This window comes from Phyllostomus discolor, chromosome X, assembly GCF_004126475.2.
Source record: "Phyllostomus discolor isolate MPI-MPIP mPhyDis1 chromosome X, mPhyDis1.pri.v3, whole genome shotgun sequence".
Taxonomy (NCBI): domain Eukaryota; kingdom Metazoa; phylum Chordata; class Mammalia; order Chiroptera; family Phyllostomidae; genus Phyllostomus; species Phyllostomus discolor.
In genome coordinates, this window is record NC_050198.1 from 994,183 (window position 1) to 1,012,469 (window position 18,287).

General features: G+C 48.8%; 1 protein-coding gene and 1 long non-coding RNA gene across 3 annotated transcripts; one reads left to right on the top strand and one right to left on the bottom strand.

Annotated features, from left to right (window-relative positions):
• Window positions 1–358: 358 nt before the first annotated feature.
• Window positions 359–10,402, top strand: LOC114505039 (cytochrome c-type heme lyase). 2 transcript variants are annotated; one of them, XM_036016335.1, is made up of 7 exons: window positions 359–500; window positions 1,182–1,327; window positions 3,910–4,046; window positions 6,311–6,459; window positions 6,726–6,845; window positions 8,247–8,333; window positions 8,943–10,402. In XM_036016335.1, the coding sequence occupies exons 2-7, from the start codon at window positions 1,204–1,206 to the stop codon at window positions 9,139–9,141; spliced, it is 816 nt and encodes a 271-aa protein (XP_035872228.1). In that variant the 5' UTR covers window positions 359–500; window positions 1,182–1,203; the 3' UTR covers window positions 9,142–10,402. The 2 variants fall into 2 exon arrangements, with proteins under 2 accessions (XP_035872228.1, XP_035872229.1); XM_036016336.1 differs by having other exon boundaries at window positions 360–454; window positions 1,172–1,327.
• On the bottom strand, window positions 8,235–8,936 carry LOC118498384. The gene is made up of 2 exons (XR_004900887.1): window positions 8,679–8,936; window positions 8,235–8,623 (listed from the first exon to the last, which is right to left on the bottom strand). It is a non-coding gene; the product is annotated as an uncharacterized LOC118498384 (long non-coding RNA).
• Window positions 10,403–18,287: the final 7,885 nt, after the last annotated feature.

Genomic DNA, 18,287 nt, shown 5'->3' on the forward strand with positions numbered 1-18,287 from the left:
CTCTTACTGAGGTTTTTTGAGTCATTACTATGATTAAAACTGATGAGATACAACTTAAAAGGCAGAACTTTTTAAAACCAAAGCAACTCCTCTGTGCTTAAAGCATCTCTAAGGGAAAGACTTGCTCTAGGGACACCTCTGGCCCGGGCCAAATTCACCCCGCCGGCTCTGTCCCAGCAGGGACAGCGCGTGGCCAGGAGGGGCGGGACCAGAGCGCGGCGCGCGCGCTTACTGGCCGAGGAGGGACGGGGCGAGGCTAACTCCTTTATGATTGACGGAAGCTCTGTCTCGTCAGCTCGCGGTTCAACTACCGTCCACACGGAAGTCCCGCCTTCAGAAACGGAAGTCGCGGCGCGCGCTGTTGCAGGAGTTGACCGCGCCGACAGCGGTGACCGAGCGAGGGGAAAGGCGGCGGGCGGCGGCGGGGCGCTGCCGCTCCAGGCCGGAGTTGGAAGTGAGAGGCGGGGCCAGGCGCCCGGAGCTGCCCGGACGGGAGTCAGGTGCGGGGGAGTCGGCGCGCTGAGGCCGGTGAGGATCTCGAGTCCGGGGACCGGAGCGGATGGAACACGGGGGGGCGGAGGGGGGGGACCTTGTGAGGAGGACCTTTTGTACCTTGCCCTCTGCCGTCGGCGTCCTTTCCTTCCTTCCCCCTGCGCTTTTCTGCGCCGTACTTTTCCCAGACCCGCAAACGCTCGCTAAGCCCTGGGGCCGGGGGTCTAGCCTGCACTGTGGACCTCGCTCCCATGCGATCACCACCTAGGACCCTCTGTCCCCCGGCCTAACCGCCAACCCACACACCGTTAGAAACATTTCCCCAAAGGCTGATGTGCGTGTCACACTAGTAATTCCCAGAGGCGGTAATATATTAAAGCTGTCGCTGGAAGTGTACCCTGCCCTGTAAATGCCCGTAAGGATAACAAGCAGGAATAACAAGGGTTGGCCAGATTAAGAATTCCTAGAGAGCCCTGGCTGGCGTGGCTCAGTGGATTGAGCGCCGGCCTGCAAACTGAAGGGTCATTGGTTCGATTCCCAGTCAGGGCACATGCCTGGGTTGCAGGCTGCGTCCCCAATGGGGAGCGCGTGAGAGGCGACCACACATTGATGTTTCTCTCCCTCTCTTTCTCTCTTCCTTGCCCTCTCTCTAAAAATAAAGAAAACCTGAAAATTCTAGAATTGTTCAGTTTCAACACAGCGGTTCTAGCCATGGGTTTGTCTACATCGACCCCCGCTGCTGCAGTCCAGACCTCAAGTGCTTCAGACCACCAGACTACATCCGCGACTGCATCCCCGCCTTCAGGATGTCCAATGCATGAAGGGAAAATGAAAGGTAATTGACATTTTGTCTGGAATATAAAAAAAGAGAATCCTCGAAAGGATTTTAGGGAAGACGCAGTGCAGCATGCTAGTGAGGCAGCCTGGGTTGGGTCCTTATGTTGCTACTTACAGGTTATGTGACTGTAGACGAGTTACTTCTCAACCCGTCAGCTGTAAGATGAGGATAATGCAGCTTCAGAGGGTTATTATGACGATTAACTGAGATAATGTGTGAGGGTGTGGGGTTTGTTCCACACATCAGCCCCATCCCCAAAGTTTGCCTGTGTCTCCATCAGTGGTTCTCTACCTGGGGGGTGATTCCCTCTCCCCCCGGGGAAATGTCTGGAGACATCTTTGCTTTTTACAACCGAGGGGAGTGGGTACATCTAGCAAATAGAAGCCAGTAGTTCTGCTAAACAACCTACAGTGCACAGGACAACCCCCAAACAAAAACTCACCTGGCCCCAAATGTCAAGAGGGCAGTGGTTGAGAAACTTTGGTCTAAATCTGCCTATCTTTATTTATCTAGACAACTTGACTGCTATATCCGTGGCAGTATTCATCTATGTAAAAAAAAGTGATCACCTGATGGATTTGCTGTTCATTCTTTAGGTGCAAATGGAAAAGATTGTTTATATAAAGGAAGCCTGAAGTGGTATCTCACTGTGGTTTTTATTTGCATCTCTCTGATGGCTAGTGATGCTGAGCATCCTTTCATATGTCTCTGGGCCCTCTGTACATCCTCCTTGGAGAAGTGTCTGTTCAGGTCCTTTGCCCATTTTTTAATTAGGTTGCTTGTCTTCTTAGAGTGGAATCATGTGAGTTCTTTATATATTTTGGAGATTAAACCCTTGTCTGAAGTATCATCAGCAAATATGGGAGTAAAAGGCAGAACACTGTACTTGAACAACAATTAAAACAAAAATTAAAAATTAAAAATAAATTTAAAAAAAAGCAAGCCTGAATCAGCCTGATGTGTGACTTCTTGTTTCAAGACATGAGGGGAGGAGTCAACATGGCCTGCTTACCGAGTGCTAACACTTCATTCCTCTGGTCAGTCAGCAAGGCCTTAATCACTGCCCACTCTGTGCCGAGCACTGGTGGATCTCGCTTGTTTGTGCTTGCACCGCGAGAACAGCAATGTATAAAACAGACAAAATCCCTTTCCTGGTGGAATGGACATCCTCCTCCTCCTAACCCTGCGTGGTGGGTTTTCTCCCCATATTATAGTTAAGGAAACCTAGAGGTCACACTGCTCATAAGGAGCAAGGCCGGCAAAAACTCCGTGACCTTGGACAAGGACAGACCCAGCTCTCTTGCAGGGTTTCTCCGAACAGGGTGAACTGACACAGGTGGAGTGTGCCCCTGTCCTGAGCATCCCCAGGGAGATCACAGCCCTGTCTGTCAGTCTGGTTTCATGTGCGGTGTATCCAGACGAGCTGTCGGTCGGATGTATTTTCATTAGTCAAGGGTGTGGATAGTCATAAGAGATTGAAGGGGCTGGGGGTTATAGAACATGAAAAATGTGAACAGTGTGTTTTATTAACACCCAACTGGGATCAGTGACCCAAAAAAGATTGACACTGGGAGTGGTGGAGAGGAGAGGAGGTATAGCAAGGCTGCCTTCATCCCTCAGGTGGAATACGGGTCTGGAAGGAGAAGCAGAGGACAGCAGGTGAAAGGAAACTTGTCTTTTGTGGAGGGCATCCAGCATCCAGTGTATTCCTGGTGTTATTGCTGCTGCCTCAGACTAGGATGTTGTTACACCCACAGCTGTCTTCCTGGGCTGTAGCTCACCTGACACTTGTCCCCCTCTCTAAGCCATAGACCAGCTTCTCAGTCCCCACACTTGCTTCCATGGGTACCCAGTATCCTTGGGCACTGACTGCCCTACTTGCTGCTGCTCTCATAGGTTCAGACCTTCTCTCCTAAGTGGCACCCGGATCGTACATGGTTATGGGATGTTTTCTCTAATGTTTCCTTCCTAAACGCTCGGCTGTCTTCTGACAGGGACTAGCACCTCAGCCAGGTGGGAGCCTTCTGTGCTTTGTTTTAGTCCTAGGGCAGAGCACAAGCAGAGTGCATTGAGGCTTTTCTCCAGAAGTCTTTTTTGAGGGTTCCTCTGCTCATTTTCATCTCCTGTGTCCTGTTTGGGGTTGGGTCTTGTCTGGAACCTGGGACTGCAGAATCACCGGGAGATGGGTAAAATGTGTCCCGGCCCCCACTTAGGTTCCTCTGTAGCAGCTCACAGCTGCCAGTCCAGGTAGGTACCTTCTAGCCCTTTACTGAAACCATGGCATTGCCTTGCAAATGTTGAGTTCTTTGGGGGGCGGGTATTTTTGCTAGGGGCGTGACACAGTAAGAGAAGGGGTACCGGTTTCTCTTTCAAAGGGAAAGTCAATTTATAGACCCTTCTCCTCACGTTTAGCGTATTAGAATGTTAGCTAGCTTAGCTTTTGGCAGCTTTCAGCAACAGACACCTGGCTTTGCCTGTGGCCATCGCTGGTCAGAAATTCCGCTCTTCAGGGCCCAGGTGGAGGGAGCCAGATGTCCTGCCTTTGTGGTAACAGCGTCTTTATACTTGGTTTCTTTCAGGTTGTCCCGTGAGTGCACAGCCAACCAATGAGAGCAAAACCTGCTCCGGGCCTGCCCACCAGGAACGTGCGTACGAGTATGTGGAGTGTCCTGTTACAGGCGCTGCAAATAAGGAGAACCTGGATCCTTCGAATCTGGTAATCTTCTTCCTGGAACTCTGTACACAGACATGCTTTGATAGAATTCCAAGACAAACTGCACACTGCTAGGGTTTATTCTTTTAAAACAAATCTGATAGTCCATGCACAGGGACAATCTAGAAAGTGTGATGAAGAGAAAGAAAATGGTGATCACGAAGAACCAGAGTGGGTGGACTGCGAATAAGCCATCCCGAGAGAATATCTCCTCCTGGGATAGTAGGAGGCACATTCCATTAGGAGTGCAACTAGAGTTAGTAAAGGTGTTTCTGGACTGGGGGAACCTTGTAGGTACACTGTAAGACTGGGGGGCCCCTTAGGGAGTAGCTGGGTGCCAGCCTGCACATGAGGCACTGGGGTGTCGCAGCGTCACGTGGCAGCCAGCAGTGGTATGCCATTGAGAAAGCAGGGACAGGACAAGCGCGGCCTCACTGCGTTTTGTGATAGTCAGACCACACAGGGGCTTGAGGTTTCTTGTTTGGAATCGCATTTTAATGGAGAGACAGACAGACTGGGACCTGTCGTTTAGAAGGCCACAGGGTTCTCAAAAAGTACTTAGAAATCTTGGCAATCCAGGCAACATTTCAGGAAACGAGAGGTATTTAGTCTGGAAAAGAAAAGGCGTGGAAGGCATATATACAGCAATACGTCATATAATGTAACATACATAACAGCGCCGTGAACTGGGGGCTTACGAACAACAGACATTTGTTCCGCACGGTGCTGGAGGCTGGGAACTGCGGCATCCAGGCGCCGGCTGGTTCAGGGAGTGTTGCAGGTGGAGGCATGAGTACCTCCCCCAGGGCACTCAGTAACGACCCCATGGAGCTATAAGGAAACTGCTGTGTTGAGGGGGAAGGTGGGCTAGACCCAGGTTTCCCCCCGTTGCCACTAGTGACACCTGGGGCTAGATGATTCCTTGGGGAGGGCGCCGCCCTGCGCCCTGTGGGACACTGAGCAGCACCTCTGGTCACCACCCACTAGATGCCAGGAACTCCCTCCTTGCTCAGTTGTGACAAACAGCAGCATCTGCAGACGTTTCCAGAAGCGCCCCTTTTAGGCCACTGGTCCAGATCACCTCCAGGGCCCTAGTGGTTCAGAACACGAGCCTTTGGAACCCTGCAGACCTTGACTCTCATCCCGTGGGATTCTGACCTGTAGTGAGAATATGAAAAACAGCGAAGTTTGGGGATTTTTTTTTTTTTGCTCACATCTTTTGGAGTATGCTGAGCACCATACGCTCTCTCCTGTAATCCTTGTAACAACTCTATGCAGTCGGGCGTCTTCATGTCCCCGTTTTACAGCTGACGACGCCAACAGTGAGGGAAGAAGCCATTTGCCCCGCATCGCTCACCCAGGAAGTGGCAGAGCCCAAACTGAATTCCCACCTGCCTCCGACCTGTGTTCTTAAACCCCCTTTGGAGAAAATGCAGTAAAATGCTCGATGTGGGGCCAGCATACCCAGCTCTTCTGCCATCTTTCTAACCAGGGGTCGTGTTGGGACATCACAATTTATGTACACCTGCTAGGAGACGCTTCATACTTTCACTACAAAAAGGAGTTCTAGGCCAGTCGTTTTAAACCTGGGGCAGTTTTGCCCCTTGGGGGACACTGGTCGTCATAAGTGGGGAAGAGGGGTACCATTGGGTAGAGGTCAGGCACGTTGCTAAGTATCCTGCAGTGCTCAAACAGAGCCTGATAACCAGGTGTTGTCCACCTTAAAGGGCAATGCTGCCAAGAGTGAGAAACCCCGGGCCAGGCTAAGCGTTTGCATGATGGTACCGCGGCCCCTGTGTCGGGGAGAAAGCATCGTCCCCTCCCTGCAGTCTGCTGGTGCGGGGCCGGCACCTCTCATCCGTAATGTCCTCAGCCCAAAAGCTGAAAGCATAAGCCAGATCCTGAAAGGAACAGATTTTGCAATAGGAAGCGGTGGTGTTCGTATATTGTAGAGGTGCCTACGGATCATGGTGCGTGTTTGTTTTTACTTCTTAATCCTTGAGGAGAAGGAGACCAAAACTAGAACCACAAGGTGTGTTGACCATGTAGGAGAACTTGGACAACAAGGAGAAACCACCTCAGTACTCTGACTCTTCGGAGAGCCAAGTGATATGAGCCATCTGAAACATCGACGGCAGTGCTTTCCAAGAGGGCCTGTGTCACGTGTGTGATGTGTTGCTTCCCCGGAAGCAGTTAGTTATATTGCTTGTTTCTACTGGAGAACACATTTACAATCTTTAAAAAAAAATTCCGTTTATTTTATTTAGATGCCACCACCTAACCAGACTCCGGCCCCCGATCAGCCATTTCCACTCTCTACTGCCAGAGAGGAGTCATCCATTCCAAGAGCAGATTCTGAGAAAAAGTGGGTTTATCCTTCGGAACAGATGTTCTGGAACGCGATGTTAAAGAAAGGGTAAGCGAGGGAGCGCAGGGCTGAGAACAGAAATTTGTCACATTCATCTTAGAATACATGCAAAAGAGGTTTTTATCCCCCAAACATACTGTAAGTTTTTATTTCAAAAAGTTAATCTGTTTAGAATAATTCTCAGACTTACCGGAGGAGACCCGCAAAGCCACCGTAGCTTACGCAGGGCTCTACGGAGAGACAGAACCCACGGGACACGTGTGTCCCCCAGCCACCAGGAGGTTTGTCCCATCTCACCGGCCGGTCTCTCCTAGGTGGAAGTGGAAGGACGACGACATCAGTCAGAAGGACATGCACAACATCATCAGAATCCACAACCAGAACAACGAGCAGGCCTGGAAGGAGATTTTGAAGTGGGAAGCGCTTCATGCTGCGTAAGTGTGTTTGAGATCTTTAAAAAAAAAATCCCTCCAGCCTCTTCCTTAGCTTATGTCTGTTTTCTGGAGTTTTGACATTTATTCCGATGTGTAGTTTTAATAAAGCACTGTAGGTAGCAGGTCTGTCCCAGGGACTGTCACGTGGCAGACCAGCCCCACGCCGCCATGGAGGACGGCAACCATGTCGTCATGCTCATGGAGTCGGTGGGTCCCGAGTGCCGAAAGTGGGGAGTAGGGATGGCTCATCTCTGCTCCCCGGTGCCTGGGGCCTCACCCGCCCCAGTGGGCAGGGTGGGCGTGACGGTCGTGGGCTGGAATCCTCTGCTGGCTCCACTTGCTTATCTGGTGAGTGGTGCCGGCTGTTGGCCATGACACCTGCCCGCAGCCTGTAAAGGCGGCTGCTTTGGCTTCTTCACGCTGTGTTGTCAGAATGCTCAGACCTGGGGTTCCAAAAAGCTCCTGGTGGAAGCTGCATCTCCTTTGATGACCTGACTTTGGAAGCCCCAGGTGTCACTAGCCTTCCAAATTCAAGGGGAGGGGCCAGAGACCCTCACTCCCAACAGGAGCGTCTGAGGCCACTGAAAGCAGAACATGTGGGACAGAGGACACTAAATTGTTCTCTGCCCCCAGGGAGATGCCCACTCAACAGCATTCACTGAGTCCACAGCAGGCCTCAGGATCAGGAGACACCCGGCACGCAGGCCTTTCTCTGGGGGAGAAGGCTGACCACGAGCTCCGCCAGCGCAGGAGGGTCTTGTGTGGTGCTGCTCCCCGCACTCCCCGGGCCTGGGCCGGCTGGCACCGAGGGGGTCCCCGCCAAGGCTCTGCAGAGAGCAAGCAGTTCTGTAGCCAGGGCCTGGTCGCCCGTCTGCTTGTGTGCGCTTCCTGCCTTAAGGAGCTGGACTGACACGAATTACATTAGTTCCTAGGGATTCATCCCGCATTTTATTTCTTCCTGCAGGCCATCTATTAGTTGCAGATCCAAAAAGAGTATAGGATTTTCTTATGTTCATCTGAAAAACAAAACAATACAAAACAAAACAGTGCTCTATGTGAAAGAGAAGCGTGATGCCCGATACTTCACCCTTCTTTTTCCCCTGAGAATCGATAGGCCTGAGCCCCCACGCCAAGTGGAAAGGCCCTGGTTCCTGACCCCTGCGCAGGGCAGTGCAGATCCTTGGAAGGAAGTGGAGGGAGGGGGCATATCTGATCAATGCCTCAAGGATTCATTTTTAATGAATAGGTGTATTTCTTTGACTTTTGCGAAGCCACCTTTCTTTGCAAATTTGACTTGTAAAATGCGTACAGAAAAATGCTTATTATCGATAAACTGCAGCATCTTATTTTGCAAAGGAAAGAACATCTTTGTATATACTTTTCTCACTCGGGGCTTTCTAGGGAGTGCCCTTGCGGTCCCTCGTTGGTCCGGTTCGGAGGTAAAGCCAAGGAGTACTCACCGCGAGCAAGAATCCGCTCCTGGATGGGGTGAGTGTGGTGCCGAAGGTGACTGCCGCTCCTGTGTCGGGGTCACTCTCCCTGGGCCCCAAAACCAGGCAGCCAGAGAACCGGAGGGCCATCTGCCAAGGCTTAGTCAGCGCGCAGCTGTAGGCTTCTCCCTGTCCCGGAAGTTCGCCTGGTGGCGGGCAGGTCCGGGCGGGTGTCCTGGGTTGCTTCCTAGCCGAGGACCACAGGATGGAACCCAGCTGTCCTCTTACTTCTCTCTGGGACTGCACCTGGGGCTCCTGCCTTTGCTCCCAGCGTAGGCAGAGCCCCACCTTTCCCGTGGGCCTTGTTCCCCTCCCTTTGCTCCCAGCATAGGCAGAGCCCCACCTTTCCCGTGGGCCTTGTTCCTCTGTAGACAGGACTGCCTATCAACCCTGCCTGTCCACCCGGGCTCGTCCCAGACCTTCAGCTCCACCTTCCTCCAGCGCTGCGCTGCGGGCTGTGGTTCCCAGGCGCACTCCCCCCTTAGATGGTTGACTCCGAGAGCAGGCCTTCCCACGCGCTGCCGCTCTGCCTTTCTCGCAGCTTTTCCAGAGCTGGAGGCCCCACGGGCGGGCGGGAGCGCTCACCAGCGTGTCCTCTCTTCTCCAGGTACGAGTTGCCTTTCGACAGGCACGACTGGATCATCAACCGCTGTGGGACGGAAGTCAGGTACATCATTGACTACTACGACGGCGGAGAGGTCAACCAGGACTACCAGTTCACCATCCTGGACGTCCGGCCAGCGATGGATTCACTCTCGGCGGTGTGGGACAGGATGAAGGTCGCCTGGTGGCGCTGGACCTCATAAGCGCTGCTTTGTTAGAGATGGGAAAATATAAACTATTTTTTTTTCCTGAGGATTACATTAAACTATTTTCCCCACACTGAATTGCACTTATGATGTACTGGGAAGGTCAAGTGGGTGATGGCCTTACATTTCACTGAGCGAGGAGGGATAGCATGCGAGTGCCCTGTGGAGTTCTGTTTCCGCCCTGCCGTTTATTGCGGGGCATTTTAAGTTTCCTTCCCACTGAGGTCAAGTGGGAAGCGGTCCCTTCATTTTCCCTTTCACGGCAGTACTGCATGTGCATTGCATCTAGAAAAGCCAACAGCGTCTGGAACGGCTCTTTTCCTTACAATGTGAAGAGAGCTGCTCTTTTTGTTACTGTCTCGAGTACTTGAGATACACACCCGAAAACCCGTGTGATCTGCAGGACCTTTTACCGGGTCAAATATTTTAATTGGAGCTGTTCACTTACGCTTTTTAAAGAGTTACCAGCATTTTTAAAGTCCCTACGATATAGTAGTGACCCCTGAAGGAAATGCAAAGGTTTACACAGGAACACATTCGGCAAAAGTAAGATGTGTCTTGGCTCTCCAAATCCTCATAAATTTTCCACACTGGACCTTGTAGTAGAACAGTTTCGATTCCCCCATGATTTGGTGGTGCATGTGCATTAGAATGTGTTTTAACACTTTAATTTTCATTTGACTCTCAGTTGTTTGGATACGTAACTGCTGCCAACAAGCAGGTGTCATTGCCCACTCTCGAGTCCCATTCCTTCTGCCTGCAGTTGGCCTGATCTGAACCTTCATGGTCTGGTTCAAGGTGCAGTGTTCGGGGTGGTCCCTGTCTAAAACGTGACTCTTATTTTGTTGAGTGTTAGAATTCACAGAGAGTATTTTTCCCAAACAACAGTATTTGCATCAGCTTCCTGTCTCCATTCAAATTTTTTTTAAGGGAGCTCTAAGTTTGGCGTTGAAATTCTTGGTACCAGTAATCCATAAAGTAGTTGTTCCTCTTAGAACAGCACGTGATAAGTAACTATCGGGGTTTTTCTCTGTTGTTTTGAGTTGGTAATAGTAACTCCTTTCATTTCTCCTAAATACTGGAATTGTTACGTGAGTAGATGGAATTAGTCTACAGTGGTTAATTTAGTACGGATTTCTTTGTTGTGACGGCTTTGCGTGGACTTTGTTTTAAATCCAACAACCTTAAGCTCTTCTACATTTCAAGATATTTGTATATTTTAAAATAAAGCTCACCGTTAACTGGTTTTGAAAATTTCTTTAAGAGTAACGTTACACTTAATCATTTCTTCAGACAACAGTGACCTTCCCAGAAGTAATGCCACAGTCTCCCTGCTGGGGGCAGGCATCTTCTCATCCGCGGGTCACATTTTACAGGCACAGCTCAGAGACACTGCGGTCCTAGTGCCAGGCCACGACAATAAACCAATACCACAAAGTGAGTCGTAATCTTTTTGTTGGGGCAGAGGATTTTGCCTTCAATTTATAAAAAAAAAAAGTAACAGCTATGGAGTGCAATAAAGCAAATCACAATAGAACAACGTTGCCCGTACTAAGGAAAATCATTACTGTTGGCATTTTTTAAAAGTGCAGGATAAGGCATTATGAGAAACAGTGTTGTAACCAAAAACTGAAAAGTGAGCCACAGGCAGGCACCGCTTTTACAGGGCTTCAGTGTTGAGAAAAACCACCTCTGAAGTCAACTAGCAAGCAAACCTGATGACGAGATCAACAGCTTACACACCCACCACCCCTGGGAAGGACTACAGCCTGTTAGCTCTCACAGCTGTTTGGTGTCTACATTATACATGATCATATTCAGGGACCAATACCGCTCTACTCTGATAGGAGGTTTCGTTTATATCTTGAAATTCATCTTGGATACTCTCCAGTGTTTGAAACTCAAGTCTTTTGTCTATGGAAACAGCTGTATTTATTTTTTTAAGATTTATTTATTTTTAGAGAAGGGAGGGAGGGAGGAGAGAGAGAAACATGAATGTGCGGTTGCTGGGGGCCATGGCCTGCAACCCAGGCCTGTGCCCTGGCTGGGGATCGAACCTGTGACACTTTGGTTCGCAGCCTGCACTCAATCCCCTGAGCTACACCAGCCAGGGAGAAAACAGCTGTATTTAGAATCAGAACAAACTACTGGACGTTGGGCAAAGTGTTGGCAAACAAGTTAGGGGGGGCGAACTGAGACTGCATATAAACGTGGGGTATTACTAGTAATTACCCAAATGAAATCCATTCATGTTCCCTGCATCATCATGGGCATGCAAAACAGCAAACAGTGCAGCCCTGCCTTACACAGGACAGTTTATCCATGAGATGGTTAAGCACTAGAGTTGAGACAGCCTTGTCATCCAGGGTGGGCAAGTTCTCATATGTATGTTTGAATATGTAGTTCCAGTTCCCATACTGTCACCAATAGAGTTTGTCTTCTACCATAGTTATTCTTCCTTAGCTAATGAGGTGCAATTTCATGCCTCACTTCTATGGTGATCGTGGGACTTGTGCTCCGGATCATTTGTGCCTTTGTAGGCTTGAAGCTGTGTGGTCACCAAGAACGCTTGTCCTCAAAAAGGTACCCGCACCCCCATGCCCCTTGAAGAATTATTCACAATAGCCAAGATATGGAAACAACCCGAGTGTCCACTGACAGATGAGTGGATACAGAGAATGTGATGTATATACACATAATATTATTTGCCCATTAAAAAGAATCTTACCAGCCCTGGCTGGCGTAGCTCAGTGGATTGAGCGTGGGCTGCCAACCAAAGCATCGCAGGTTCGATTCCCAGTCAGGGCACATGCCTGGGTTGCAGGCCACGGCCCCCAGCAACTGCACATGGATGTCTCTCTCTCCCTCCCTTCCCTCTTTAAAAATGGATGAATAACTTAAAAAAAAAGAATCTTACCATTTGTAAAAACATGAATGAGCCTTGAAGGCATTATGCTAAGTGAATAATTCAGAGAAAGACATACCATATGATTTCAGTTATATGTGCAATCTTAAAAAAATATAGCCCCCAAACCAGGCTCATGGGTACAGAGAAAATTGGCGGTTGCCAGAGGTTGGTGTTAGGGCATGGGGGCAATTTGTGGAGAGGGTCAGAAGTACAAATCTCTAATTGTAAGATAAATATGTCATAGGGATGTAGTGCACAGCATAGTAATTATAGTTACCAATGCTGTGTTGCCTATTTGAAAGTTCCTAAGAGTAGATCTTAAAAGTTCTCATCTCAAGAAAGAAAAAAATTGTAACTGTAAGGTAACGGATGTTAACTAGATCTATTGTGATCATTTCACAATATATATACACACACAAATACCGAATCATTACTTCTTACACCTGAATCTAATATACTGCCAATTTTACCTCAATTATTAAAAAGAAAAAAAAAAGATGGTGTGTCCTAGAGACAGATGGATGGCTAAGAGTCAAGGCTCAAGCCTTCACTTGCTGTGTGATCTTAATATCTCTCAGCCTCAGCTTTGCCAGCTGTAACAAGAATAACAAAATACTGTCTTAGTCTGTTCAGGCTGCTACTAAAAAAATACCATCAACCTGGCGGCTTATAAACAACAGAATGTGTTTCTCACAGTTGTGGAGGCTGGGAAGTCCAAGCTCAAGGTGCTGGCAGACTTGGTATGTTGTAAGGAGCGCCAGCTTTGTGGTTCACAGCCGCCCATCTTCTCGTTGGGTCCTCAGGTGTTGGAAGGGGGAGGGAGCTCTCAGGTGCTTTCTATAAGAGCACTAATCCCATCATGAGGCTCCTCCCCCTCCCAGAATCACCTCCCAAAGGTCTTGCCTCCCAAGATTCTAAGGCTAGTTCTAGTCCCGCTTCTTTTTTTTTTTTTTGAAACTCTCTTTGCTTTAGTTCTGAAATAAAATCGAGGTTTCTGAGAGTTTCTTAAAAACTTCACACTAAGTGGGAAAGTAAGTAATGGAAGATAAAAGGCATGGAGATGGAATTTGGGTAGATATTAGAAGGATGTGGAATTCCCTTCACACTTGCCATTTTTCTCCCTACCTGATCCCTCCAGGATTTGGCATTCTTTATGAGTGAGTGCCAGCATCAAGTGTCCTTGCATAAAGCCACTAAAACCAGTTGCCATTGGTGCTTTTGTTAAATAAGAGTTTGACTGGCATGCCACGCCTGCAGGAGGCGTGCCTGGCCTCTGCTTGTTACCAGAAATCCTTGAGAAACTAAGAGTGACTTTCCAAACCAACAGAAGCCCACTGGAGAAATGGCCTGGTACCTTGTTGGGTCATGCGGTTCATGGCAGTCCTTCCAGGGAGAGAATGAAGGTTGCTTTCCTGAAAGATGGCAAGGAGGAACCCTAAGCCACGATGGGAAACTCCAGGACTTGAGGAACACAGGAAGTGCAGGCAAAGCCTGATGGCAAGTGTGTGGCTTGGCTTCTGGGCCCTGGTAGACTAAGGGTCAATCTCAAGGTTCCTTGTGCAAGTTCCAGCAAAGCATACTTAAAGACCCTATGTGATCAGTTGTTGCTCTTGTTGTGTTTATGCAAATGAATGGGCAACAAATTAAAATTGGATTTAATGTAGTCCATTTCGAGGACAATGAGGGTGATCTTAAGGAGAAAAATTATGTTTCAAGGAAAATTACAACACTCAGTGGAGGACATTGGACTCGAATGTAGCTGTCTTCAAAGTTTTGTTTTCACTTGGAAGTTCAATGTCACCAGAGATGTTCAATTTATACACGAGAATTACTTGTCAGATTGTCACTATTTAATGTCATTATAGCCAAGGCCTTGTACCAGGATGTCTTCTCAAAAGACAGTCTGGCGGAGTCAGAGATGGGTTTGTGATGTTCTGTGTGGATTAACCTGTGTGTTCTCCCTTCTGTTTTCATAGGGTGTATGTCTACAATCTCATTACAGGAGCATTTACACATTATAAGCTTCACTTTAGAAGCCCATCTGCGGAGAGACCAAAGGAGGCGGTGGAGTAAGTGGAAGCTACACTAACCTCCTCCCAGGACCAAACTGGAATTACAACTAAATCGTAGAGAAATCATCCTGAATAACACTAGCTGGAGAGAAGCCTTATAACCATGGCCAGACAGAAGATGCCACATCACCACAATGACACTGGCAGGGAGTGCAGAGGAGGCATGAGAGGGCTGGCTGGGCTCCCACGGGTGGCAGCTGACGTTCCGCAGGGATATTTCAGCAGTTGGGGGGTTCACCCTGATAAGCGTGAGGTCTAAACTGCAAGCCTGGCTCCCCAGCCTACAGTATTAGAACTGGGGAAGGAACCCAAATGCCATATGGCTGTGAAAAACAGCAGGGTTTCGGTGCACCAGGGAGAGACAGCTGGGGACACAGGGAGCCTTTTAAAGGGCCAACATACAAAATTCTGTTTGTAGCCACTTACCCCGGGCTCCAGCAGAGAGAAGGCAGAGTGAACCAGAGAAATTTGGGGAGAGTCTGGGGTTGGCGGCTCTGGGGAGAGAACTGAAGGAACAGCTACCAGGATCGCTGTGCTGATTCATTCCCCATACTGCGGGAGCCATCTTTCTCAGGTAGAGCACTCCCCTCCAAAGTGGCATCAGCCCGAGGGGAAGGAGTACCCCCGCCCACGGGATTACTCTGCCCCAACCCGTGGAGCTTAAGCCAGCTACTGAGGAGTACAGCTGGAAGACTTTCACTGATTAGCCCTACAGAAAGCCTGCAGCCTGCTGGGAGCTCTGAGACTTCAGCTGACTCTCCTCCAGGCCTGGTGCTGATAAAAGCTGGTCTTGGTGCACAGCCTGGTTCCTTATTCACACACCCAGGCCCAGCAGGGGGAGCTGCCCGCCGTGGATTGCTGCGAGTTCCAAACAGATTGCCCAGGGCCAGTCACAGGCAGGGCAGGGCGGGGCAGGGCAGCCAAAATGGGAAGACAGAGAAACAGGCATCAAATGAAAGAACAAGAGAATTCTCCAGAAGAACTAGATGACATGGAGGCAAGCAATTTATCAGATCGAGTTCGGAGTAATGATGATAAGGATACTTGACAGTGTGCAATGACATACACACCATAAAAAAGGACCAGTCAGAAATAAAGCATGCAATATCTGAAATAAATAATACACTGGAAGGAGCTTCCTGAGACTCAACAGTTTGGCTGGACTGAGTGACTGAGTTGGTGAAGTATGGGGCAGTCTGTCAGCTTCACTTAAAGCTGCTTTCCTTTTCTGCCCTAAGGGTTTGAACCAAAAGGGCCCAGACGTGTTAAAGGGGGGGAATCTCAGAATAGTCCCCTCAGCCTACGTTAAGTAGAGTGGGCAAAGGAACTATGGACAGGTGTGACATGCCTTGCACATCCTCCTCCAAGGAAGTCGTTCTTTCTTAATGTAGGGCATTGTGGAATTGGTCTCTAACTTTGTCATTTCATTCTTATGGTTCTGATTGTGCCTTCTAACCCTCTTGCCGAATCTGTCACCTCCAGAATACACCAAGGATGCCAACTTGCCCAGCTGTGCCATCCTTTGCAGATCACACATTGCCGCTTTCCAGAGACTGCCAACTGACCTGGGCTCTGCAAGATGTTTCCCCATGTGTGAAGGCCGCCCTCCATTCTAGAACCACTTTCTGTTAGGGATCCCTGGACCAGGGGATAGATAGGGCCTCACCCCTCAACGGGCTGGATTCAGTAACAACAGCAATATGTATCGGTCATCTGTACCCCCCATTAACAGAAATAATACACTTATTGCTGCAATGGAAGTGAAGCCATCACATCTTACATAAAATGCCATGCCATTTGTATAAGAGGTAAAGCACTTACTTCCTGCTATGTACTCGACCCTCTTTTTCTTATTTTTGTTTTTGTTTTCAATTACATTTATGGGGACGACATTGGGTAATAAGACCACACCGGTTCCAAGGGTACAACTCCATCAACATCATCTGCATGCAGCACGGTGCGCCCGCCACCCAAAGTCAAGTCTCTTTTGGTCACCCTTTGTCTCCCCTTTGACTTCTCCCACCTCCCCCCACCCGCCTCTGAACAGTCACCACACTGCTGTCCATGTCTTTTTTTTTTTTTTTTGCTTAATCCCTTCACCTTTTTTCTCGAGCCTTCCCTCTGCCCCAACCCACCTCACCATATTTCTTTCCTGCTGGGGAAAGCATGTTTCTAATTCCTTCTTTAATTCATCTCATCCTTGCAGAGACCCACTTGGAACCCCGGAGCTGGCACAAAGACTATTTTAAGCTGACGACATTTGAGATTCAACAGATGCAGCAAAAAGGCCTTCTTAGAGCTGCCTTATCTGCTTAAAAGCAGCGGCTTCTGGGAACTGAAGGTACTGTAGATCCCCTCTCTGGGAGTTTTATGGTCCGGAAGGAGTCAGAAAAACCACTCACACCTGTGTAGACACACATTCTCACACACTTTCTTATCAGCCGTCTGTGCTCCTGAAACCCATTTGTCTTCCTTCAATAAGCCTAGTTGTTTATCTCAAAAACACTGTTTCCCTCCACTCTCTTTTCCCTACTAACTTAGATATACAAACCTTTAACCATTTTAAGGAGCAACTTTGCAACCATTTTAAGGAGCAACTTTTTTTTTTTATTGGCTTCTGCTATGCCTATGAAACAATCCCTTTTCTCCTGTTAAACTGTCTTCATCAGTTTAATTTGCAGGCCCCAAGAAGGAACTTAAGAGGGTAGGGGGAAGGTTTTTCCTCCCTGACACCCTCTAAGCAAGTGTGGGTACCATGTTTACATGGAAACAAGAAATAACTTTGCCCCCGACCCCAGTGGGCACCAGAAGATTCTGTCTTCCTTTTCATTCATTTGCACATTTTAAGTCTTGGAACTAGGCGGGAGAACCAGACCCATTAAAAGATACCACCAGAGAAATGGTGACTTGGAAGCAAGAAGATTAAAAGTATGGCAGAAAACAGAGAGGAAGAAGAGTATGGGAGGAAATAAGTGGATAGATGGATGGGTGGGTGGAATGGGAGTGGGTGGGTGAATACAGGAGGGAAGGAAAGATTCATGTTTTGATTTATTTATTCAATGATTTTATAGATTGCCCACTAGGTACCGGCCACCGGGATATAAGCGTTTGCTGCATCCGAATGTGGCACTTTGCAGTATCTGCTGCCATCCTCACAGTACAGGTCACAGGAGTGATCCTTTTCTCAACTGAGGAGTCCTCAAAGGCAGACCTGGACTGCATTCTCTGTCCTTGAAACTCCAGAACCCAGCGCTGGAGCCCCTGGTAAATATTGGTGGGATAGATGAGTGGATGAATCTATCAGCCAATCCCTTCATCTAAGCAAGTTAGTGGTGGCTGTTGCTGCTGTTTGAAATAAAGGAAAATCTGAAGACAACGCTAAACCATCGTTAGGCGCGATTCATTATAATTGATAGATGCGTGAATGGTAAAATTATTCATTATAATTCAGCTAGGAAAGCTCAATGACGAAATTGTACCCATTTCGCATCCCATGGCTTTGCTATCCAAGACTCCCCAGAAATCAGATTTACTCTGGGTCTTGACTACTTTAGCTTCTATTTCTCTTTCTCAGTGGGAAGTGGGGGGCGGGGGGGGGGGGCAGAGCCTTCAACTCCCCTGGGAGAGAGAGCTCCAGGCTCCACGGACCGCAGAGCTTTGTTCATCCTGCTCCTAATTACCCAGACGGCGGGCTGCCACAGTCAGATGGCCTGCTGCCCAATCTTGGTCCTGCTGTCTCCCGGCTGTGAGATCATGGACTACTCATTTGATGCCATTCTGAGTCCTCCGTGCCACCTAGACAATGAAGAGAGTCATGGGGCTTTTATTAGCAAGCCCAGGATGTCCCGGGCAAAGTGGGAGGAGTCGGTCCCTCTAGGCTGACGTTGACTGAATTGAATTTAGAGAATCTGCTGACCTTTCTGTGACCCCTGGGACCTTCCGCTGGGACGGGGTTGCAGGTACCTTGGTGAATTGCAGGCCATGCCAGGCCAGGGGGCCACACCCCGGAGACCGCTGTCTGCAATTCAACATCTCCACGACACCATCAGTCACCTTGATGATGTGGGAAGAATTCCAACCTTTAATGGAATTTTCCTTTGGTTCGTATTTTTTTTTCCTCTCGAACATTTGCTGCTGATTTAGTCCTGCTTTAAAATTCTGTA

What these genes read in the sequence shown, in the direction of transcription:
- LOC114505039 (XM_036016335.1), top strand. Translation starts at nt 1,204, where the DNA reads ATGGGTTTGTCTACATCGACCCCCGCTGCTGCAGTCCAGACCTCAAGT. An exon ending in ACCTGGATCCTTCGAATCTG is followed by an intron (nt 4,047 to 6,310) that starts GTAATCTTCTTC and finishes TATTTTATTTAG; the next exon opens with ATGCCACCACCTAACCAGAC. An exon ending in AGAATCCGCTCCTGGATGGG is followed by an intron (nt 8,334 to 8,942) that starts GTGAGTGTGGTG and finishes TCTCTTCTCCAG; the next exon opens with GTACGAGTTGCCTTTCGACA.